This window comes from Mchenga conophoros, linkage group LG19 (genome assembly GCF_057382185.1).
Source record: "Mchenga conophoros isolate Kocher_MC1m ecotype Shallow Benthic linkage group LG19, M_conophoros_male_GT1.1, whole genome shotgun sequence".
Taxonomy (NCBI): domain Eukaryota; kingdom Metazoa; phylum Chordata; class Actinopteri; order Cichliformes; family Cichlidae; genus Mchenga; species Mchenga conophoros.
Window position 1 is genome coordinate 19,903,730 of NC_140544.1, and position 24,977 is coordinate 19,928,706.

General features: G+C 38.2%; 4 protein-coding genes across 4 annotated transcripts in view; 2 read left to right on the forward strand and 2 right to left on the reverse strand.

The window, feature by feature from the left end:
- Positions 1-538: 538 nt before the first annotated feature.
- Positions 539-6,435, forward strand: LOC146552119 (adhesion G protein-coupled receptor F3-like). Its single transcript, XM_085256711.1, has 11 exons — positions 539-570; positions 935-1,156; positions 1,369-1,626; positions 1,723-1,860; positions 3,176-3,284; positions 3,491-3,566; positions 3,804-3,989; positions 4,316-5,632; positions 5,724-5,765; positions 6,040-6,075; positions 6,156-6,435. The coding sequence occupies exons 1-11, from the start codon at positions 558-560 to the stop codon at positions 6,213-6,215; spliced, it is 2,457 nt and encodes an 818-aa protein (XP_085112837.1). The 5' UTR covers positions 539-557; the 3' UTR covers positions 6,216-6,435.
- A 61-nt stretch (positions 6,436-6,496) lies between these two features.
- On the reverse strand, positions 6,497-9,366 carry ankrd66 (ankyrin repeat domain 66). Its single transcript, XM_085256712.1, has 3 exons — positions 9,202-9,366; positions 6,779-7,007; positions 6,497-6,668 (listed from the first exon to the last, which is right to left on the reverse strand). The coding sequence occupies exons 1-3, from the start codon at positions 9,338-9,340 to the stop codon at positions 6,521-6,523; spliced, it is 516 nt and encodes a 171-aa protein (XP_085112838.1). The 5' UTR covers positions 9,341-9,366; the 3' UTR covers positions 6,497-6,520.
- The window catches only part of smc6 (structural maintenance of chromosomes 6), a 31,493-nt gene continuing 15,817 nt past the window's right edge, over positions 9,302-24,977 (forward strand). Inside the window, exons 1-2 of the mRNA XM_085256706.1 lie at positions 9,302-9,401; positions 10,776-10,852. The gene's annotated coding sequence lies outside the window, so the exon portion shown is untranslated. The remainder of the gene's footprint in view (positions 9,402-10,775; positions 10,853-24,977) is intronic.
- tdrd6b (tudor domain containing 6b) lies at positions 11,436-24,690 on the reverse strand. Its single transcript, XM_085256703.1, has 4 exons — positions 24,561-24,690; positions 11,867-16,962; positions 11,704-11,775; positions 11,436-11,548 (listed from the first exon to the last, which is right to left on the reverse strand). The coding sequence occupies exons 2-3, from the start codon at positions 16,935-16,937 to the stop codon at positions 11,729-11,731; spliced, it is 5,118 nt and encodes a 1,705-aa protein (XP_085112829.1). The 5' UTR covers positions 16,938-16,962; positions 24,561-24,690; the 3' UTR covers positions 11,436-11,548; positions 11,704-11,728.

Below are 24,977 nucleotides of genomic sequence, written 5' to 3' on the forward strand. Positions count from 1 at the left end.
TTTAACTGTTTTTGCACATCTGGTTATTTGTGAGCATCAAGGTTAAAAGCATCCCCCAAAATGACATTTTCTTGCTCACAGTTACCATCACAGGGTCTCTTAGACTGCAGGGGTCTACATATACAGATTGTTTGGAAGATATAACAAACCCTAAATATGCAAAATGCAGTGATGGGTTGTTGACAAAGGTAATAATGTTTTTCTCAAAATGCATTTAAGTGTATACAGCATAATTTTTAACCTTGAAAATAGAAATTACTGTTATTCACTTTATTTCCATCCTTTGTTACCTCTTAGATGAAAACAGTGTACAGCACTCTGTGGGGATTTGACTTTTTAAACATTACAAGATTCAGGTATATTCGTGCAATTACAAATAAAATATTATGTTTTTACATTTATCTAATAAAAATGTAAAATCACTCTTTTTTTTGTTTGTTTGAAGGATTGGTAGCGTCATTGCAGACTTTAAAATAATCATCGCCTCCAGCATCGATTCACAAGCTCTGATAAGTAATTCAGTAAAGATTGGCCAAAGTCTGTCCGCCTCACTTATTATGGAGACTTCAGGTAATGTAATCTTGCTGCAGAGGGGTGCATTGTACTGTATGCAAGAAATTCTTTCCAACATGTGAGTTTAAAAATTCTGTAAATTCTGTTCTCTTCTTAGTTCTCCATGATCATCATTTTCTGTCCACCAAAAAAAAAAAAAAAACCCAAAGTGAAATCAGATTTGTTATGGATGCAATCATTACTCTGATGAAGATAAAATGAAAATCACAGATCTTTATGCATCTAGTTTTAGTTTATAATAATTTTAAGATTTATTCTGTTGCTCCAAAACAGTACCTTCAATCTGCGGTGTTCACAGCACTGGATAGGTTTTTAAGTTTCAGGGACTGAAATTTCATTATTATTATTTTTTCCTCCACAGGTCTTGTCAACTTAAAGATGCCACCAATGCCTGTGCCTTATGGTGCCACCAACCAAGTGATCAGATGCACAACCAAAGAGGACCTGAAAATTTACCCACAATGGAGTATAATAAATAGCAAAGGGCAATATGACATAACTACTGGAACAGTTTCAACAGTTTATACATCATCACGAACTAACAGTATAGTCAACCTCAGTAACGTCACAGAACTCTGGAATGGTATGTATGAATGTTCCATTATATTATTATTGGTACTGTTAATAATTAAAGATGATACAATGATGGCAAAACAGAAGAAATGCACTTTTAACACACATGTGAAAGCCCCCCCCCCCCCCCCCCCCCCAACCACCCCTCTATGGACCAGAAACAAACAGAATGAAAAGAATCAAAATCTGCTGGCTTTAACCCCACTTGTGTTTGCTTCTTAGGACAGTTCTCATGTATCTATCACCAAACGGGTAATTGCACCACATCAGGCTGTACAGTCAACATGTTACACAAAGCCAGTGCTCAACTGGATGTAGCACTATTACCGGACATTGACGTCTTCACGGAGCCATCATTTCCACGCTGTAAAACCAAAAATGATATTCTCCAAGCAAAAGCCAAATGTGAGATAAGCAATAGTACTGAACCTTATAATGTCACATGGGATGGAGGTCTCAAAGGCCAATTAGAAACTCAGAGTAAGTAATTTATTTGGTCTCATTTAATTTCAATTAAAATATTTATTATGCAAAATTGTTCTGAAAATACATGACATGAATATTCAATTCTTGCAGGCGGCAACATACTAGTTTATACAACTAGTAAAATAATCATCTGTGCTCATAGCACAAGTGTAGATACAACAGTGTGTACATTTACCAACAGACTTGGGAATGTAAGACAGGCTACAGTGCGCTTCAATATCATTTCCGGTATGTCTTTGTATTTTGCAATGGGAATTATTGAAGGCATAATTACCCACAAATGATCCCACAATGAAGTAAAAAAAAAGAACTAAGTAACTATAAAACTTTCAACAAACAAATGAATCTGATTTCATTCATTTGTGCCAGTTCACAACAACAGGTTCTGATATTTTAACATAAACTGCCTGAAACATTTTTAAATGATTACTTACCTTAAAGACAACAGTCAAATGAATCATTTTAAATGCCCCAAAACGATTCCTAATTCATTTCAAGAAAAATAAAAGATATACAAGTTTAAAAAGAAGTCACATATGTATCTTTAAGACACACATATGTTATTATGGGTTTTGTTTATATTTGTATTTTGTATAGATTAACAGGCTGTCAGTAAGTGTGAGCGCCTCAATAAAAGCAGATGTTTTGTCACTTTGCTGGTCTGAAGAATTCAGTAATGTGTTAATGCAAAAAAAAAGAAGCAAAAAGACATCAACAACTGTTACTCCCCATCTTGGGCTGGGTGATAAGGCCATTTACAAACAATTTTAGAAGTCAATCTTAGACTCTATGAGCCTCAGTTAGCATGTTAAATGTTGAAGTTAATCAGAATACAATTGGAAAAAGAAGAATAAGTGTGGCTTGTTTTGTAAAGGCTGTCAGGAGTGATCTTCGTCTCTAAAAAATGAACATGGCAGCACAGCTTAGGTTTGAAAAACTGCAACTGAACAAACTACAAGACTTCAGGAACAATGTCCTTTGAAAGGTCAAGACCAGAGGGGAGAAGTTCTGGCAAAAAACAAACACAGCATATCATCACAAACAGCTCATGCCAACTGTCAGCACAATGAAGGGTTGATATCCAGGTCCTGTGATGGGACAGGACCTGGGCACCTTTCAGTCACTGAGTCAACCATGAACGAATCTGTACTGTATTAGTTTCTAGAGTTGCATGTGAGGCCATTTGTTTATCTGAGGTTGCAATTATATAATTTCAGAACTTTCTATAGTCCAGACAAGTTTTTTAAATTACATCCTGATATATAAAACCTTGCAATTGAAAGAGGGTGCATGATATTAGTGTATAATAATATAGTAATTGTGACATACTGAATTATACTACATTGTAAAATACATTTGGGTAAAATCTGGCAAGGATTGTGCAGTCATGACTAAATTCTGGAAATACTTATTACTTCATTGAAGGATCAAATATTTATATATTTGTATGCTTTACAGGAAAAAAATTTTTGTGACAAATTCAGTTTTAACAGTTTTAGAATATTGTCTTTGTAACTATATGAAATTTTCTTCCCTAAAACAGTAAATGATAAGTACTGTCCAGCTGAAGGTGACTGGGAAGCCACAAAAGCTACTTTTACTGCAGTTTTAAAATGCAAAAACTCTGCTGGGCAAAGAACAAGGATATGCGAGTAAGAATATAACCAATCATGTGTAGTATGTAATAATGTAAATAATAATAATAATTTATTTTTATTTATTTATTTGGATTAAAAGTTCTGTTTCTTTTACTGTCCAAAAACTATAATTGTTTGCATTTTGATTAAGGAAATTATTTAAGCAGTATATATATTAGAATTTATGTGTAACATTAAATTTTTTTAATTAATATTTTCAGCTTGGAGGGGATATGGAGAAAGGAAGAATCAAGATGTGTGAACTTCGACCTCGACAATATACTGCAAAATGCAGTGGTAAGCCTAAATTTTATAACTGAGGTTATCATCTTTTCACTTTTTATTTTTTGATTTTGTTTTTTACACATGAAAGGAAAGTAATCGTATTAATATAAAGCAACAAATTATCCAACTGTTTTGCTATTTTTACAGGACAGGAAAATGGAAAGTACTCTAGTGTTTTTGTTAAAGTCGCTGACACAGTTACATCTGACACAGTTAAGCTTGCCTAATACATATGTGCTCTTGTTACAGATTTCTGGCACTGGACTTGGGGCATTAGAAAAAAATGCAGAGTCAATATTTTTTAGTCTTACCAATGCCACTCAAAATCCACAGACTATTAACACGTTTCCCAATTTGAATGCATCAGTTCAAGTGATCAGCACCATGTCTATCATTCTGACAAACCATGGTGTAAATGACACAACCACAAGTAACGTAAGCACCAAAGAATATCTTTCTTATTACTATTTAAAAACATTTAAAACATTAAGATCGATAAGTATAAATACTTGTATTTAAAGTTACAAACCTTAAGAGTTACAATGAAACAAATCTCCAGTATTGGTCAATGTATTTATTGCTATTTACATACATTAGTAGTACAGTATCACTATTTAACTTTTACACCAAGTTCATTGCTCATTTAAACCATATACCATAAAACAGCTGCTGACGAGTGACAACTAACTCATTTTTTATGATTAATCTTTAATGGGAACATCACAGCTATATGAGCTGCAAACCTTTGTCTTTCTTTTCAGAATTTCCTGGCCTCATCTAGTAATCTGCTGGATGGGTCTCTTGGAAACTCGTGGAATAATCCGAATCCTGAAAGCAACAAAACCCTGGCTGAGAAATATCTGCAGTCAGTAGAGGATTTAATTGCGATATCAAACATAAGTAATGATTCTGATCAAAAAAATATACATATAGACACATGCAGCGGAGATGAATGCACCAATACGGTGTTCAATGCCACAGTCACTGTTAGAAGCTCAGGAAATGGCATCGTAAAAACAGCTGGATTCAAATACCTGCAGGACTATTTGCCCAATACAACACATACATTTAACATCAACAGCATTGTTGTGTCAACCACTCAACGGGGAAAAGAAAACCTTGAGATTACACTAAAGTTCCCATTGCTCACACCAAGGCCTCGCCATTTTGAACTACAATGTGTCTCATGGAACTACAACCAGAGCAATTGGACAGATGAAGGATGTGTATGGGGGGGCGCTTCTAAACCTGACGAGTGCACTTGCAATCATCTGACTTCATTTGCCATTCTGATGTCTCGGTATCCCATTAAAATCCCTTACATGACCGAGATAACGTACGCTGGACTTTCTGCATCAGTGGTGTCACTCGTTATCAGCCTCCTGATAGAACTGATCGTCTGGAGCAAAGTAGTCAAGACAAATACTCTACATTTGCGCCATACCGCCCACGTGAACATTTCTCTTTGTTTGCTGGTGGCAGATTGCTGTTTTCTGGCATCTTCTCAACCAAAGAGCATTTCAGAAATCTGGTGTAGAATTGCAGCTCTTCTGAAGCATTTCTGCTACCTGGCCATGTTCTTTTGGATGTTGAGCCTGAGCACCATGCTCCTTCATCAGGCAGTTTTCCTGTTTCACAAAGTGGGCAAGAAAACCTATCTGAGGTTCTCGTTGATCCTGGGCTACGTTTGTCCTTTTCTCATTGTTTTCATCACATTTCTCACCAACAACGGCGGCGCTCCAGGCACGTATTTCAGTTTGGAAACATGTTGGCTGGTTTATTCTGGACTTCTGAAAGGAACCATCTATACATTCATTCTCCCAGTTGGTATAATTGTTTTCATCAACTTGTTTGCCATGATAGTGGTAATCATGAAGCTTCTGGACCATAGGAGCAGAGAAAAGTCTCATGAGAAAGAAATACAGGCTGCCAAAACTGTCCTGAGATCAGTTATTCTTCTGACTCCAATCTTTGGTTTGCCATGGATTTTTGGATTTGCAACATTTAGTCTGGACCTCACAGCTAGAGCTGTGACTTTAGCTGTGAACTACGCTTTTGTTGTGCTCAATGCATTCCAGGTATGGTCACAATTATTAAACTGATCAGACTCAATATCTGTTCTGTTAAAAGTATTACTGTTTTTTTTAAATGCTTGTTTTTCTTTTCTAGGGTTTGTTTATTTTGTTGACCACGTGCCTGGGGGACAGAATGGTAAAGTCATTTACTTCTAGAGATAAGAGGCCTACCTAGTTTTAGTTAGATGCTGCTGTATCACTGTGATAACATTTGAATATATTTAAAGTTTGAAGCCAATGGCAGGAACGCATGATGTAAAATCCACAGCTGAATCAATGTCATTATTGTTGTAGTTGTTCTCAGGTTTATTCTGTGTTATTTCAATTATTTTAATGAAATTATTATCAACAATCATCAAAAATATCCTTGGAAATCTTTTCATCAAATGTTTTTATTCTGATTTTCACAGACCCGTGAAGCACTGCTGAATTCTTTCAGGAAAAAAGTAAGTGAACCACAGCTTGTTCGTAAATAACCGTGGTAACTCATAATGAATGACGCACATCTGTTTCCTCTGTTCTGCAGGCTCCACCAACCATCAGCGAAAGCTCCACAAATTTGGAAACAACAACTAAAAAGTCCTAAACAACACCTGCACACATGTATACTCACAAAACACTACATTTAAATCAAATATATTTGATTCATGAGCTACATTTACTCTTTGATGTGACTGTTTCTTTGTTGTTTATTTTGTTTTACTTGCAGTAATACAAATCAGAAGTTTTAATAATTATTACACTTATCTGTCTTTCTTTGTTCAATATACATATTCATATGAAATGTGATTTAATAATACTGTACATTGCATGTTTTAAATAGCACTTAGCAGTGAAGAGCTGAAGGAAAACTCTCAGCTGAAAGGATAGAAGAAAACCTGCGTGAGGATTTTATTTCTGTAAATGGGATTTGGGCTCACATCTTGCTTCAGTTTTTAAGTTTTCTTTGTCCCGTTCTGCCCACTCCTCATCTGTGTCATCCACTGAAACCCCTTCTCGCGCTGATAGCTTGCGATAAACCTCGCACTCTATCTCTGCTCTGTAACACACAAAACAAGACCATATATTAATCATGTACAAGCATTATATTATATATAGTTTATTGTTATTAAAATTACAACAATTTGAGAACCGGGCTTCATGTCATACTTTTTAAGGAATCTAACACAGTCTTGGTGTCCGTATATCTCGGCTATACGCGCTGGCTTGTCTCCACAGCAGTCCTCCTTATCAATAGGTGCATGGAGTGAGTGCAGCAACCGCAGCACTGCCAGCCGACCAGACTCTGCAGCAAAATGGGCAGGGGTCCACCCATACTCTGTCCTCAGGCATGGTCTGGCTCCATGCTTTATAAGTATCCTCACCATTTCTGTGTGTCCTATGGAAAGATATAATTAGTTTGTGAGCAAGTTAAGAATACTTATTTTGATGAATTAGGGCTATTGGGGAAATTAAACAATATTGTGCAGAGTGTTTTATAAACGTTTTCAGGGACCCTCCTTAAGGTTTTGGCTCACTCATTTCTCTCCCTGTAAAAAACAGCAGCTGGACCTTTAGCTAGGAGCATGCCTGACACACAAAAAGCCACTCTTTTCATGCGTCTCCTCTCCTGTAGTGCTGATGAAGTACAGATTTTTCTCTAAAAATGTAGGGAGAAAAAGTAAAAAGGTAGTCATAAATACTCAAGTAAAGTGCAGAGAACGGAAAATTCTATTTAAGTACAGTAACAAAGTATATTTACTCCAGCAGTGTGGAGAATCTCACAATGGCTTCACCCAAAACCTTTGCTAATAATGGCCCACACCCTTTTTCAAGGTGTGAAAAAGGGTGTGGGCCATAGCAGAGGTTTTGGGTGAAACCATTGTGAGACCTTGCCTCGCCCTAAATAGCCAGAAAACCTGAAAAGAGACCTCTCTATGTTTGAAATCTTGGGAGATGTTGTCTTTGTCTATTGTGTGTGTGTGAAAAAGCCACCTTTCATCAATAGTGGGTCAATGACCCTCTTAAGGGACAACTCACACTTGGGACTCTCCACCATTTGGTCTTAGAACTGAACAAGCTTCTCGGATGAGAGGCGAAACATCTTCAAGAAAAGTCCAGTCACGTTTTTTCCTTGATTCCTCTAAAAAAATGGTCAGGTACAAGGACCGGACTGAAAATGAGTAAAAAAGCAGGCCAAGCATGTCCAAATAATGTTGAAAGACTGGAAAACTATTGCTGAGGTCAAGGTAGTGGTTTCGGTAAAAATTTACGAACAAGTCTGGCACCTTGGAAGCAAAATATAAAGAAATGAGGTGTAGTGCAAGGCTTTTGTACAGTGCCGCACATGCCTAAAAGTACTGCGTTTCTGCAATCTGATTGGCTCATTAGAAATGACAATAAACGAGATGTTGAAAAGGTGTACCTAAAAAAATTGGCTATAGTGTGTAATCACAGTTTTAACATACAAGCACAAAAAAGACATTGTTGAATATTTAGAGACTGGTCTGGACGCAGCAACTCAAAACTCTGATTCTTAGCAAACTACAAGGTTGGCCTGTAGCTCCCATGTTGGCTCACATTTTGTTTTTTGTCTCAGATGGCCTGACTCAGCAGCTGAGGGTAAATGCAGTTTCTGAATTTGCCTTTGCCCAACAAGTGCAGGAATGGCTCCTATATGCTCCAGATCAGATGGGTGGTGCAGGACACCCAATATCCAGCCCCATTCCAGAGTAAATTAGAATCAATGAATTCAAAATAATACACTGAACAAAAAAAAAAGTTTTTATATAATAAACTGTTCTTAATTGATGCAAAGATAAAACGTAATGCTTAATAATATTGGGATATTATTATGGACATGTTAAATTGTAACATAATGTTTAACAGATAATGGTTATCCTGTTTTTAGATCATACACAACTGTCTTATGCACAGGTTTAAATGCTGATGATAATTTGCAGTGGTTTAGTATTAGTCCTGTTGATTTTTAAAGGATTATTTCATTGTTGCTTCACTATTAACGGAGCATGCAAAAGTGATGGAAAAATCAACATCAGAATTCAACACTGATTCACTTTTAACAGAGGGTGAAAAATTGATATAAAATAAATGTTCAACATCAATGTTGAACTTTAAAATGTATTTTATCCGACTCTGATATTGTTTCAATATTAATGTAGTTTAAAAATTTGATGTAATGTCAGATTTCAATGTTGAATCAATAGAATTGAGGAAAGGGCTTTTTTTTGTCAAGCTTTTACAGAAAAATCGTCATCTTTATGGCTATTAAAGGAGAAACTGTTTCCAAAGTATTTTTTAATGAATGCTGTCTACTGTATTAAATATTTAGTGAAAAGGCAGCTCTAACAAATATTCATGAATTCCGACTTTGTGCCTAAATCGTTTTTACGCACGGTATAAAGCGCAGTTTAGTGTACTGACACTAACATTTATGTTGCATAAACAGCGTACACGTGGTCTAATCACATTTTTCATTTTCCAGCGAATGCGAACAGGTAATTTGAGCCCAAGACTTGCGCAGTCACCAGGGGACACGGATACGCCTCATTTTCACGTATTTAACGAACTACCTTTAGCCGCTGCCCAGTGGAGAGGTGTCTTGCTGTACCAGTCGATGTCTTTCTGGTTGGGATTGCACTTATTTTCCCTCAGAAGCTCCTCAACTTGATCACAGTCGCCTGCTGCTGCAGCTTGGTGCAACTCTGACATTTTAACCTAGCAACAGTGGATCCTAGCAACGGATCAACACTAGATGGCTCCTAACCTGAAGGTAAAAACGCGGAAAGGAAACCAGGGCGTGTCTAGATCGTTATCAATAATAATAATATATTAATAAAAATATATTATTATTATTCAAAAACAGCAAGGACGCGATTTAAGTAAGGCTAGCCTGTCTTAGGAAGTGAAAACTCATTTTATGTGCTATAACAAGTAAAAAAAAAGGTAACACAATCCACATTGTGTCTGTTTTTAGTGTGGAAATAAATCAGGCTAACATTTTAAGTGTCCTGTGCTTCACAGATATAGCCAGATTCTTAATTAATTGCTTTATTAGTTACAACATTATTTTATTCACATTCATGACTCTATACTGGTTTTCCACATCTGCTGACAAACAATTCCCAGATCTAATGGGCCTACATGAAGCACATTTATTACCCCAGTACATTTTTTCTTGACTTTAGTCATTTTGAACCTGCCACACATGTATCCCTTCCAGAGATGGGCAGTAACGAGTTACTGTAATCTGATTACTTTTTCAAGTAACGAGTAAAGTAAGGGATTACTATTGCAAAAACGGTAATTAGATTACCGTTACTTTCCCGTAGGAACGCTGCGTTACTGCATTACTAAAACCCTGATTTTCTTGCAAGTGTAAAACTTCTTTTTACAGTGAAAAAAACCACCTAAACTTCCAAGCAAGCACCGGGAGTGCGCTACCACGTAATGGGAAACTCACGGATTCTTCCACTGACTAAATAAAAAATAAATTATGTGCTGGAATGTGCAGAAAATAGGTTTAAATGTTAAACAAATTTCTTCCAGTCAGAGAATGGTGCATATAATTTTATTTTTGCTTAATGCATAAAGTTAAAAGATTAAAACTAATAAAACAAGTTTTAAAAAAAAGACTTTTCCATTTGATTACCTTTTGTATGATGGATTATGCAGAAAAAGTGGGCTGAAAGATCTATTGCTTTATTACCTATTCAGGTTGTAAATCGTGTTTTTAAAAAGTAACTAAGTAATTAATTACTTTTGAAAATAAGTAATCAGTAAAGTAACGGGAATACTTTTGGGGGGGAAGTAATCAGTAATTAGTTACTGATTACTTTTTTCAAGTAACTTGACCAACACTGATCCCTTCATCTAGATTCAAGACTTTGAAGACATGCTCTCTACTTTTAAGATTACGCTTAAATCTTTCCTTTCTGATAAAGCTTATAGTTAGGGCTGGTTCAGCCTGAACATCTCGCCATTAAAGGCTCGGGCTTGTGGAGGGGCTTCCTAAATGCACCGAGCATTTCTTCCCCAGGTGTTTATACACCACTGCAGCATGTCATTAATGTTAATTTTCATGCCACAGTCGATTTTTGTCTCATCTCTCTGTGTGTGCCCTTTTTCTCTTTCCTTTCTGCCCCAGACAGTTGCAGCAGATGGCTTCCCCCTCCCTGAGCCTGGTTCTGCTCAACGTTTCTTCCCATTAGAAGTTTCTAAACTGTAAGGAGTTTTTTTTTTCAATCTCAAAAATTACTTAGATAATACCCCATGAGCCAGCACTGATAGTTTGAGTTTTCCACTCAGAGATTCTACGTTAAGACATAAAGTGCCTTAAAGTGACCGTTGTTTCATAAATGAAATGCCAAATAAATATCCATAGAAAAAAAAAATTAAAATTAAACAGCACCAATTGTTAATGCTCAAATCTTTATTATAAGCAAATGCAAGTCATTTTGGATTAAAAGTGAAAACTGCTCTAGGAATCAAACCATCTTTAAGGATTGTCAAAAAACAAAAATATGACTCTGTACGCGTTTCTAGAGACTTGACCTGGTAAAGAATATTATAACCTGTTATAACAATAAATCCAAACAAATCTAAAAGCTATAAAAGCTAAGACTAAATCCCTTTTATTTATACATTCATCTTGATGATTTGGTTGTAGAGATTTATTCCAAGTCTGCATTACTGTTCTTTTAACCAGAGTACAAATGCTAAGCAGCTGCAAATCTGCCAGCCAATGCAGTCTGCAAAACTATCTGTTCAAATGTTTAGAAACCATGAAAATAAATAAACAAACCAGTTTTAATCTATGTAAACACTTTATTGGGACGAATATAAAAATAAAAAATGTAATAAGACAAATTGTTACTTCATATTGAAACAACGTATCAGACACATTTTGGCTCCCCAGAGCTGGAAGAAACAAAGAAAGATTTTTTTTAGTGCTGTCATTAATTCTCCATTTCTGGAAATTTACTTTTGATAGATAATTCATCTGTGAGTTGCTATTAATAATACATAAAAAAAGAAGCATTTATCAAAAAGAGACCTTTATGTATTAAACGTACCGATTGCCGTATCACTTGACAGCTTTTAAGCCTCGTCAATCTCGTCCTTGGCACTGGTTTCATCCTTGTATACTGAAAAAAAAAAAAAAAAAAAGTCAAGATAAACTAAACTAGCAAAGGACCTTTCAGTCATTTCAGTAACACTAACTAGCAGTCTACTAACCTGATTCCACACTTTCTGCCAAGGCACCATCTCTGGCCACTCCTTTCCAGTATTTGTGCATTTGTTTGTTCACATTCACTCCCTCACACTCAATTTTAACGTGATACTGAGGAACAGTGATGTCCGAGTGGTCTCCGATGCTGATTACTGTCAGTCTGAGTGGTTTATTAATCACAAGGTTGAAAAAGTCATCATAAACTGTGTCATCCCAAGACTCCTCAGACTCCTTAAATCCATTTAAGCAGCACAAAAAGGCCTGAGGAGCCTTCTCCAACAGAGTCTGAGGCAGTGATCTTATATCACCGATGTCAACTTGAGACTCATTTCCATAGTCAATGAACACAACATGCAGTGAAGTTTCAGCGTTCTCAATAACCTGGGCTCTGTACCATTGGTTGTCATCGGAATACAGAGCGAGGCATGGACTGCCTGGACCAGGAGTCTCAGGGAACAGTTTCTGCTGTGCCTCTCCTGCTTCCTGAGCAAGCTGCGACACTTTGCAGAGGTCCTCTGTGTTGGCATATTGACACCAGAAGAAATGTGGTCCCACAATACAAGATGCATATACCATCTCTGTATCGTTGGGGGAAAGTCGCGGCTCTTTGTACATGCATTTAAAAACATTTTCTTCTGCAACGCAAATTTGTTTCACATCAGGTTCAGTCTGACCACCCTGTGGGAGGTTTTCTGTTTGATGGCTTTCAGCATCAACACATTCTTCTGTAACCGGATTCCAGTATTTCTGCATTAGTGTGTTCACAGCCACTCCTTCACACTCAATTTCAACATGATACTGAGGAACACCAACCTTTGAGTGGTTTCCTATGCTGATTACTCTGAGATTAAGTGGTTTATTAATCAAAAGAGTGTAAAAGTCATCGTAAACTGAGTCATTCCAGGAGCCCTCGGACTCCTTAAATCCATTTAAGCAGCACAAAAAGGCCTGAGGAGCCTTTTCCAGCAGAGGCTGGGATAATGATCTGATGTTCCTGATGTCAATCTCGGACTCGCTTCCATAGTCAATGAACAAAACATGCAGTGTGCTGTCCGCTTTCTCAATTACTTGGGCTCTGTACCATTGGTTGTCACTGGAATATAGAGCGAGGCATGGACTCCCTGGATGGGGAGTCTCATGGAGCATCGTGTCCTTCTGTGCCTCTCCTGCTTCCTGAACAAGCTGTGACACTTCACGGAGACCTTCTGTGTTGGCATACTGGCACCAGAAGTAAAAGGGATCCCCAATGCAAGAAGCATATACAGTCTCTGCATCGATTTGGGAAAGCTGTGGCTCTTTGTACATGCAAAGATTGTCATTTCCTTTGGGAGCATCAAAATGAGTTGTGTTGTTCTCAGTTTGAATGCCTTGGGAGAAACTTTCTGCTTGATCAGTCTGGTTCTCTGAATTTTCTCCTGACAGTGATTTCCTGTTTTCCTGCACTAAGCTACTGATGAACATCTTAACACATTCAATATTCACTGCATATTGAGGAACCGCCATCTCTGAATACTTTTCCTTATTAATGACTGTCAATTTGAGCGGCTTATCAACCACAAGATTGTAGAAGTCATCATACACGTCATCGTCCCAGGAGCCTTCACACTCAAAGCCATCTAGAAAGCAAAGAAATGCCTGAGGAGGAATCTCCAGCAGATGCTGGGGTATTGACCTCACATCTTTAATGCTAACTTCAGACTCATTTCCATAGTCAATAAATAGAACATCGAGAGTACTGTTAGTCTTTTGAATTACTTGAGCTCTGTACCACTGGTTGTCACTGGAAAAGAGAGCAAGGCATGGACTTCCAGGCACCAGTACCTCAGGAAAAACTGCGTCTTGAATTTGCCCAGTTTCCTGAGCAAGCTTTGATATCATGTTGAGATCTTCAGTGTTGTACTGACACCAGAAATAATGTGGTCCAACAATGCAGGAAGCGTACACGTCCTCAATCCGTTTTTGAGAAATATTTGGCCAATTGTACATGCAGATGGTCAAGTTTTTCTCAAGGCAAGAATTTGAGTGCTGTGTGTGTGAGTCACTGTGGCAAATCTGAGCAGAAGTCTCTGCCACAGTTTTGTCTTCAAGAGTGACATGCATTATGGGTTTTGTTCCTTCATCCAAAACCATTGCATGCTCAATCCGTGGTGAAGCGACATTAGCTGTGGATTTTGAACTCCCCTTTAAATCATCTGCAGCAGACATCCTATCGTTACCATGGACTCCATTTTGTCCTGCTGTCTCCACCAATACTGATTCTTGTGCTGAACAGCCTTTGTTCAAGCTGTTAAAGTGGTGCTGGTCAGTCTGCTGATTGACATCGGTCATTTTGTTTTGTTTAGTTTTAGCCATCCTCTCTCTGACTTTCATATTCACACTCACTGAGCCATCATACAGTTCAACAATTAGCTTTCCATTTTCCACTTTTGCCACGGAAATGGTGAAACTACGGCCAACAGCACGATCTGCAAACCACTGGTTGACCTCCTGGGGTAATTCTGCAGGGACATCAAACAGTCCGAGGGGAATAGCTTGCACTGGACATGACCTGGCCACGCTCGCTTCAGTGGGAAAGGGACAGATATCAGTTTCACTGACTACAAGAGTATCCCCATAGTCCACAAAGTGCACTTTGTGCTTTGGAGTTATTTCTACTACTTGACCTCTGTTCCACTCATTATCAGTGTACCTTGCAAAGCACAAGCTACTGAGTCCAAGAGTCTGATCTGAGCGCTGCGGCTCACTAAGGAGTTGTGCAACACTTTCCATCAATTTGTCAAACAATTTAGCATTCCTGTCCAGTTGGCAGTAGAAGTGATTGACAGTCTCTGAAGACGTTATCCACACATTTTCTTTACCACCCACCTCAATATTATATGTGGAGTAATTGTACACATCAGATGTGACTTGTGGAGGAGATTGCAGATGTGCCTCAGACTGTGCACATTTCTTATCCAGAAGCTCACGTGCACTACCAAATGCAGTCTGAATGTCTACCATATTAAGCAGCAGACCTTCTTCATCAGATTCCACTGCCTTTACAACGCATTTCAAACTGTCTGTCGACGCACTTAAATCCACAAACTTGTGAAACTCTGCTAAGGCATCGCTATTCCAAGTAGTGGTAACGGGATAAGTAGGACTCTTCAGACTGAATAAGCAACATGGGAAAGCCTGAGTACTTAGCCGCAAGAAAGCTGGATCAATGGGGTGCACATCTTGCAGAGGGACCTTTTGAATTTGACCATAGTCTATAAATCTCACGTCTACAACAGGTGAATTGCTATTAGCAACGATCCTTGCTCTGTACCACATGTTATCATCTGGATTACGGGCAACGCAGATGGACTGAATAAGTGGCTGAGAGCGGGCGGATGAATAGTGATTTTGCAGATCTTGCATAAGGCATCTGAGGGAGTCGTCATCTTCTGTTATTTGACACCAGAACTTCTGTAGGCTTTCAATGCAAGACACCTTTACAGTGACACTACTTCCTACAGTGAATGCACTGTCATGACAAGCACTTTGCAACTCAGAGCAGAAACTTGATGCAGTATTCCCATTGCAATCTACTGCAGGTTCAGAGCTTGCTTTCATATAAATGTCACCGTTACAAGAAGGAGATGCACACTCTTGTCCACCATTGACCGTTTTGTTTTTGGAGCTTGGCGCAGTTCCCTCCGGTATACCATCAGGAATGACATGGACTTTGTTCTGTAAATTCATGCATTGTTCATCTTCAAGTAAACTGAGAATGGATGAGTTAAGAGATTCATTCTGGACAATTAAATCCTGCTCAAGCTTAGAGAGGGGAATAAAGTCTGCCTTCTCCAGAAAAGAACTGTTGACACAGGTAGCATTAGCTGCATAGAGTGTAACATTATAGACATCTTGAGTCGCATCATAGTGGTCAAACGTCACCACCACAGTCTTGTTCAGCAGGAGTGATTTCAACAAATCTGTCTGCACTGCAGTCCACTCTCTGCCATTTTCTTTTATTCCATTTAGAGAACAACGATATGTGATAACTGGCATTCTCAGGAATTTGCCAGCCAGTGGCCTGATGTCTTCAACAGGCACCAAGTCATTTTTTCCTTCATCCACATGAAAAACTTTTACAGCACCATCACAGGTCTCAATGTTTTGCTTTAGTAATGAGCGGTACCATCTGCCATCTGTCCCTTTAGCAGCACATGGATCCCCACAGCTCTGCGGAAGTTCCTCTCCAAAACTGGAGCTCTCTTCATAGTGTTGATGGATCTGTTCAGACAATATCTTCACTGCTTTTGAAAGAATAACAAGCTGGCAAAAAACATTTTCTGGATCAATTACCTCAGTCACATAAACCGTTTCCAAAATGTCAGTAAGCAGCTCTGGGTAAAAGTATTGGTTATGTTTAGCAAATTGGCTGCTAACATTCAGGCTCTGTTCCTGTGTTACATCAAAGGCCTCAGAAGACTCATCATTGGGCAAATTTAGACATTTCAGTACAATATTTTTAAATTCCTCCACTGGGATCTTCTTTGCAACTCTAGACTTGCACATGTGCTTCGAAACAACTGGTATGTCAAGGAGAATTGTCCTATCCGGCATCAGTACATATTGAACGAGTCCCCTAAACTTCTTCCCAGGCAGAGACATCAAAAACTTTGTAGCTCTATGAGGGAAATTTTTCTCAAGGGACAAGATATTTGCAAGTATGCAACATTCGATTTCAGGAGGCAGGAGAAAGCTGTCATTTTGAGCCCATGCTAAAACTGCACTTGTGGCAATGTGGGGCTGCCCCTGATCAATTAGAAAAAGACTGTATGTTTGACTTTCAATCGATACGATCCGAGCTCTGTGCCAGGTTTCGTTGATGCAGACCAGACAGAGATCCCCTGGTTTCCCTTCTAATCCAGAAAACTTCCTGTGAGGAGTCTGAATTTCCTCTCTCATCTGCTCGTAAATGTGTTTCTTCTCATCATCCATGTTTACCCATAATTCCACAAGACCACAGTTGGGTTTCAGGTTCACCCTGGTGATGAGAACAGAGATTTCTGTTCCTGGTGCTGGAAGCCCGGGAATTGAACACATCGTGAAGCTTAGACATCAAATATATCTGCAAAATAGTAAAGACAAATGTGTTACGACTTAAGAAAAAAAACGGACTTCCGGGTGTCATGGCGGATTGAGTGGACGCGTTTGGTGGTAGCTCCCTATCAGGAATTTAAAACACCGAAAACTCGTCAACAGACAATTCAATTGAGCAAAACGAATATAATTGGTGAGGAATAAGGCAAAAGGAGGCCAAAATGCCAAGGGGACATGATAAAGCCGCAAAAATAAATACCAATAACGCAACAGGACAAGACTGCACGAGCCCCGATGGCATAATTAGAGATTCGGCTGGCGAATTACTAAAAGCCATCGAATTATTGAAATCAGAAATGAAACAAGATAATGAAAGGCTGAGAGAAGGCATTAACACGCTACAGCGGGAATTGGGCGGTAAGCTCGACAAGATAAAGGAGGACATAAAAACTCTGTCGAAGAGAGTGGGGGAAGCCGAGGATCGAGTGGGAAATATAGAAGATGTGACAATGGAGTTAATTGAAGCGCTCCTCCAAAGCTTGAAAACACAGAAATTTATTCAGAACAAGTTGGTGGACCTGGAGTCAAGATCCCGCAGAAATAATATACGCCTGGTTGGAGTGGAGGAAGGCTCCGAGGGGAGATCTGTCCAAGACTTTGTCTCGGAGCTGCTACAGCACGAGATACCTATACCGGCCGGGCTAGAACTTAAGATCCAGCGGGCCCATCGTATCTCTGTACAGAAACCGCGCCCTGGAGAATTCCCACGTCCGATTCTTATTAATTTCCAGGAATTCACAACGAAAGAACTCATACTTCGAGAAGTTTGGAAAAAGAAGCAAATCCAGGTGAATGGCAAGACGATCTACTTTGATCATGACTATGCATCAGATATTGTTCAAAAGCGCAAACAATACAGAGAAGTTAAGCGGATACTAAAGGAAGCGGGAGTGCGCTTCCAAACTCCCTACACGAGCATTCGGATCCACTGGCAGGACGGAGTCAGAAACTACGGTAACGTACGAGAGGCGGCTATGGAGATGCAGAGGAGGGGATACGATGTCCAGATCCCGGCGGCATCTGAGGAGGACGATGCGCTAAGCAGAAGGTGTCGAGAGTGGAAACGGGCCTCAATCTCCCATCGAGAGCAAATTTCTTCCCCGAGGCAGAGAGTTAAAAAAAAATTGGAGGAATTTCAGAGAAATGCTGATTAGTTCGGGGGATATCTTCCCCCTGTTACTGATCAGAAAATTATAGGCCTCTTAAATTCAAAGTTCTGGAGGAGCAACACCGGATGGAGGTAAATACGTTGGACTATAATTTGGGAACTACTTCTTCAGTTCTCAAATATTTCATAGGGCCCTCCTTTACGGAGGTTTTTTACCCTAGATCTACCAACGGGGTCATGGTGGGAGACAGTTTCTTCCTACTAATTGGGAGTCGCAAGTTTGTGTTTAATTTTTGTTTAATGTCTAGTAATATTGTTTTATTTTATTTTCTTAAACTAGAGGGGATGATCATTGCACACTGTACGAATTATGAGTGGTGTAGGTAAAATAAAAATTATTTCAATCAATATCAATGGTCTGGGGAATCCAGTTAAAAGGAGTAGATTGCTATCTAAATTGAAACGACACAAGGCACAGATTATATTCATTCAAGAAACTCATATGTCAAAAGAAGAACATGAAAAATTTAAAAAGCTTGGCTATGTAAATTCTTTTTATAGCTCATGTAAGAATAGCAGACGAAGAGGAGTTATAATTTTATTAGCTAACACGGTAAATTTCGAAAAGTTAGAGGAAATCTGTGACAAGGAGGGTAGATATGTTGCTGTCAAAGGGAGGATTAATAATGAAGTGGTGTCCCTGATAAATGTGTATGCCCCTCCAGAGGACAATTCAAAATTCTATCAAAAACTATCTGAAAAAATTATAAGCTTTAGTGAAGGGACCTTGATATGTGGGGGCGACTGGAACTGTATATTAAATCATACTAAAGATACTACAAGCAAAAAAAGACGCAAAGATAATAAATCTAAATCTCTTAACTCATTAATAAAGGAAGCGGATCTCTGTGATGTATGGAGAGAATTACACCCTCTGGAGAAGGATTATACCCATTTCTCAGCAGCCCATAAGGTTCACTCTAGGATAGATTTTTTTTTGATAAATAGAAGTGATAAACATAGAGTCACAGAATGCAATATCGGTATAGCCGACTTGTCGGATCACAACGCCATTCATTTGACCATTCACCTACATAATCAGAATAAGAAATTATTATGGAAATTGAACATTGGTATTCTCAATAATGAATCTGAGGTAAAAGAGATCAAAAAAGAAATACAAACCTGTATTGCCCACAATAAGGATGATCAGATAGACCCAACAATAATTTGGGATACTGTGAAAGTAGTAACTCGGGGGTATTTGATATCAAGGACCAGCTACCTCAAAAAAATGAAGAAGCTTACACAGTCCAAATTAGAACAACAATTAAGGGATATGGAAAAAAAAAAGCATACAGATTTGAGTCCTGATTTGGCCGAAAAAATCAAAAACGTAAGAAAACAACTAAGTGATTTGACTATGGAGGAAATAGAAAAGAAACTGAGATTCACAAAACAAACATTCTATGAGTCTGGCTCCAAAGCAACTAAAGTATTGGCTAAACGGTTAAAATTAATGCAAATAACTAATGCAGTCAACAAGATTAGAGATCCAAATACCAAGGAACTACTATATGAACCAACACAGATAAAAAACACCTTTCAAGAATATTATAAAACATTGTATAGTCAACCGGATCAGAAAAATGGACCAGAAATTGTAGAGTTTTTGGATCAGTTAGACCTCCCTTCAATAGGGACAACTCAAAATGAACTATTAACCAAACCAATTACAAAGGAAGAACTGGATAAGGCAATAAGGAGATTGAAGACGAATAAAAGTCCAGGGAGTGATGGGTACCCCAATGAGTGGTATAAGACTTTCAAAGAGGTTTTGGCCCCTATTTTGATAGATTCTTTTAATTGGACAATAAAACACGCTAAAATTCCACCTTCCTGGAAAGAGGCCATCATCTCAGTCTTACCGAAAGAAGGTAAAAACAAGGAAAACTGTGATTCTTATCGCCCAATCTCCATCTTAAATGTTGATTATAAACTATTTACATCTATAATCACAAGACGCCTAGAGCTGTTCCTTCCTGACCTGGTGGATGAAGACCAGACAGGGTTCATTAAGGGGCGACAGACACAAGACAATATACGACGCACATTGCATATAATTAATGAAGTTAATAGAGAAAAAATCCCAACAGCCTTAGTGAGTTTAGATGCTGAAAAGGCTTTTGACAGAGTCTCTTGGATATTTCTTTTTGCTGTTTTGAAGAGAATGGGCTTTGACAGTATCTTTATCAAGTGTATACAATCCCTGTATCATAGGCCAATGGCTAGAGTTAAAATAAATGGGGACTTGACAGACAGCTTTGAGCTCTTTAGAGGAACTAGGCAAGGTTGCTGCTTGAGTCCAGCTCTTTTTGCTTTGTATATTGAGCCTTTGGCTCAGTATATACGGCAAAGTACAGACTTAAAAGGGGTTTTTGTTTCCAAACTTGAACAACGAATAGGTCTTTTTGCAGATGATATAATTATATATCTACAGGATCCTGATACGACCTTTCCTTGGCTGTTTAAAGCATTAAAATATTTTGGTAAAAACGCAGGATATAAACTAAACATCGTAAAGACTCAAGTACTCTGTCTGAATTATTTCCCCAAAGAATTATTACAAAATGAACTTAAACTAAAATGGGATTCAAATAAGATCAAATACTTAGGTGTCTATTTAACTAGTGATACAAGTACTTTATACGAGGCAAACTATGTGAAGTTTAGTAACACAATCCAAAAAGATCTGATTAAATGGGCTCCGCTTGTCAAGGACCTTAGCTCAAGAATAGAGGTAATAAAAATGAATGTGCTTCCCCGGTTATTGTACCTATTCACCTCATTACCAGTCCAAATAACAGATGCACAGTTTGGTAAATGGGATAAATTAGTTAGTAGATTTATTTGGAAAGGGACAAAGCCAAGAATAAGATTTAAAATACTCCAATCAGGAAAAGAAAAAGGAGGACTTGCCCTCCCGAATTTCAAGGAATATTTCTATGCAGCCCAGCTGAGATATACTGTTTACTGGTGTTCATCAGAATATACTTCAAAATGGAAGCATATAGAGTTAAATTATTGCCTATCATGTCATCCACAAGCAAGATTGGGAGAAGAAACTACCCAGCCCACGAACAAAAATCTCATCACTGAATTTACTATTAAACTCTGGTGGACAATAATGAAGAAATATAGAATTACAGAAGATTGTAAATTGCTGATTTGGCCTGCATACTCTCGAAAATTTCAAAGTGGACAATGGGATAGCACATTTTTAAGATGGGTCAATAAAGGAATTACAGCAATGTGTACATTAATAGATGGGACAACATTTAAATCTTTTGAGAATCTACAGAAACAATTCGGATTGGATAAATCAGATTTATTTAGGTACTTTCAATTAAGACACTTTTACAATACAGAAATTAGAAAGAAGCTCTCGAGAGAAAGAAATCGTATAATAGGAACAATAACAGGTGCATATAAAAATCTTCCATCAGGAATTCTGTCGAAATTATATGTTGGCCTACAAAATTCGAATAGGAATGAAACATTATATATTAAACAAAAGTGGGAATCGGAACTACAAATTGAGTTGTCAGAGGATGATTGGCGATCCTTATGTCTCACACAGCATAACTCCACTAGCTCTAGACGATGGAGAGAATATGGCTGGAAAAATGTGATTAGGTTTTTTATTACTCCGTATATCAAAAGCAAGCAGTTGAAAACACCCCAACAATGCTGGAGATTATGTGGAGACTGGAACGCCAATCACTCACATGTGTTTTGGAAGTGTAAATATATTAAATCATATTGGGAAAGAATCGCGGCAACAATGACGAAGGTGCTGGGGTATGAAGTACTGTGTGAGGCACGAGTAATGTATTTTGGAATATGGGAAAATGTAAAAAAGGAGGACTGGTATTTGTTTAAGATTATGTTGTTGTCAAGCAAAAAGGTGATAACAAAGAATTGGCTGAAAAGCGATCCTTTAAAACTGGAAGACTGGATGGACGTAATCGAGGACATATATACAATGGAAAAAATGACTTACACTCTGAGACTGAAATCTGACAAACACCGAAAACAGTGGACAAAATGGATAATTTATAAGTCTCAGTCAGCCTTATAGGGCGGGACCTCTCGTGGTTTTTTTTTTTTTTTTTTTTTTTTTTTTTTGTGTGTTTGTTGTTGTGTTATTATTATTATTGTCTTGTCCGTATGTAATACAAAGGAAAAAGTACAAAATAAAGAGTTAAAAAAAAAAAAAAAACTTCAGTCCATAATTTTTTTTAAAGGCACTTAAATTGTACTAAACTGTAGTGTGGCCTAGGTTACTACCACTCTGCATTTAATGATAGCAGCCCCTCCCCGAGCCTGGTTATGGTGGAAGGTTCTTCTTCCCATTGTTGCCAAGTGCTTGTTCACAGGCGGTCATCTGATTGTTGGGGTTTTCTCTGTATTATTGTAGGATCTTAAACTTCCAATATAAATAACTGAAAAGGCGATGCTATTGTGAGTTCAACAGCATACAGATTTGAATTATATTCAGTTTTATACAAATAAGACTGAACTGACTTCACAACTGCTGCAACGCCATGTACTGTGGGATCGATATAGTTCCTTATTTTTAAAATGCAACTTTTACATTTTGATGATGGTGCATGCATTTTTGTGTTATAGTCATCTATGTCAGAACTGTTAGCAGAGAAACAAAGTAACACTTTGCATAATTTCCATGAGATAGCAATTTTTGTTATTTTCTAACCATTAACCAACCAAAACGTATATAATCTGAACTGACTTTGCAGTAATTTCTAATGTAACTGGAAAAGTTGTTAAACACACCAGATGATTATTTGGCCACATGTGCATTCAACTATTTTACTTATGCATTTATCTCATTGCTTATTCTTATAAGAAGAGGATTATTATTCAGGTCTGTATGTCTTGGGCTGCAGAGGAGTCTCAGGTTTCTTAAAAACATTCACTTGTTGGACTGTTTAACCGCTCACTTAACTGACAACAGCAGATGAACAAAAACAAATATGATGATAGAGAGAAACAAATTTGTGCCATTTAAACCACTCAAAAAAAAAATGCAGCAGCTGTTTGAGTTCTTTTTGACCTACTGTGATCTACTAACAACTAATGTGCAATTTAATCTAACTTCAATCAGGCCACAGAATTGCAGTGAGACTGGTGGTGTTCATTTACAAAACAAACAAGCTATATGGTAAATGGCCTGTATTTATATAGAGCTTTACTTAGTCCCTAAGGACCCCAAAGTGCTTTAAACAACCAGTCATCCACCCATTCGCACACACATTCACACACTGGTGATGGCAAGCTACATTGTAGCCACAGCCACCCTGGGGCGCACTGACAGAGGTGAGGCTGCCGAACACTGGCGCCACCAGTCATACACAGAACTTAATGACCCATCTCATTATTAGCACATTAAAAACTACACATAAAGACAGCTCAGGCAGCCTGATGAGGAGAGACACAATCAGGATCAGGTGAGAAAGCAGATCATTTAAATTTCACAACACTGGCATTCGGTGCCATCTACTGTCCATCTGCAGAACATGCCAACATTTTTAAAAGATATAACTTTAAGTTTATTCAGGTGAAAGATGTCTATCCAGGTATGCTTTTCCTGCACTGGCACTGTGTTTGGGGTCATTGTCATGCTTAAAAATAAAGCTGCTGCCAATCAGACGCAGATGGTGTTGTATTGTGGATCAAAATCTGATGCTAAGAGACCACCAGCACCACTGGCTGAAATGCAGCTTTAACATGTTTTACAGATGGCTGTAGACACTCACTGTTGTACCTCTCTCTCTGGACCTCCTTTGTACAACCACTGGAACCAAAAATGTCAAACTTGGATTCCTCACTCTTTTCTTAAAGCTTAGATGTGTAACCTTCACTGTTTGTCTGCTGTTGATAGTTTTAGGCCTGAAACGTTTTTGGCCACCACAAACATCTTTTAACAAATACTGCAGACTTTGCATAGATATGCTAAGTTTTCGGGGAATAGGTCTTTGGGAATCACCTTGTTGGTGCAAAAATAAACAGTCTACTAGCCTCAAGTGCCTAAAGATACAATTCAGTATTGGTTATTTACTAAGCTGTCTATGATGTGTCACCAACACTGATTCAAAGCTTGAGTTACGGGACTATTTTTAATGCTTGAATGACTCATAGATCAAGAAAAAAAGAAAAGAAAACATGAGGTGACCAAAGAAAACGTTTGAAAAATCTTCAGAAAGTCTGAAGATAAATTGCTCAGGTCTGTTTTTTTTCCTGGCGTATTGCAAGCAAAATAAAATTAAGGGTAGTTTAAGACTTTTGTCACCAAAAGTGCCCGTCGCTTCACAGTTTAGTTTGCGTTCTTTTTCACATGTGTTACACGGATCTTCAGCTTAATTTTTTTTTCTCACCACGTCTGCTGCAGGCAACACGTCTCATCTTGTTCCTGTCGTTAAACTGAACTGGGATCCGGTAGGAGGAGGACATGGGGGCGTGCACTCACGCCTTTTAAAGGCTTCGATGAGCCATGACACAAAATCCTCCCGGAGATCAATGTGTTTGCATTTTTGTTGTTGTTTTCTTTTCGTTTTTTTAATAAAATAAAATAAAATATAGAGTCTAACTCCACATGCAGCACCATTTAAAGCCCCGGTCCCTCCCTCCACTTCCTCTCTCACTCCCCCGGCTTTTCTATTTTCAGCCAAAACAAAAACAAAACGGGAAAAACTGTTACATTTGTTTTGAACGCGCGCGCGCGCACACACACGGCCACGCACGCACACAGGTGGGTGCCGAGCAATGATGCCGAGCCAATCACGCTGCACGCT

Coding starts and splice junctions, on each gene's coding strand:
- LOC146552119 (XM_085256711.1), top strand. Junction 1,627..1,722: donor AGGCCAATTAGAAACTCAGA/GTAAGTAATTTA, acceptor CAATTCTTGCAG/GCGGCAACATACTAGTTTAT. Junction 5,633..5,723: donor TTGTGCTCAATGCATTCCAG/GTATGGTCACAA, acceptor TTTCTTTTCTAG/GGTTTGTTTATTTTGTTGAC.
- ankrd66 (XM_085256712.1), bottom strand. CDS start 9,340: ATGTCAGAGTTGCACCAAGCTGCAGCAGCAGGCGACTGTGATCAAGTT. Junction 7,008..9,201: donor CCACTGGGCAGCGGCTAAAG/GTAGTTCGTTAA, acceptor ATCTTTCCATAG/GACACACAGAAATGGTGAGG. Junction 6,669..6,778: donor TGTGTTAGATTCCTTAAAAA/GTATGACATGAA, acceptor TGTGTGTTACAG/AGCAGAGATAGAGTGCGAGG.
- tdrd6b (XM_085256703.1), bottom strand. CDS start 16,937: ATGTGTTCAATTCCCGGGCTTCCAGCACCAGGAACAGAAATCTCTGTT. Junction 11,776..11,866: donor GGCAGAAAGTGTGGAATCAG/GTTAGTAGACTG, acceptor TTTTTTTTTCAG/TATACAAGGATGAAACCAGT.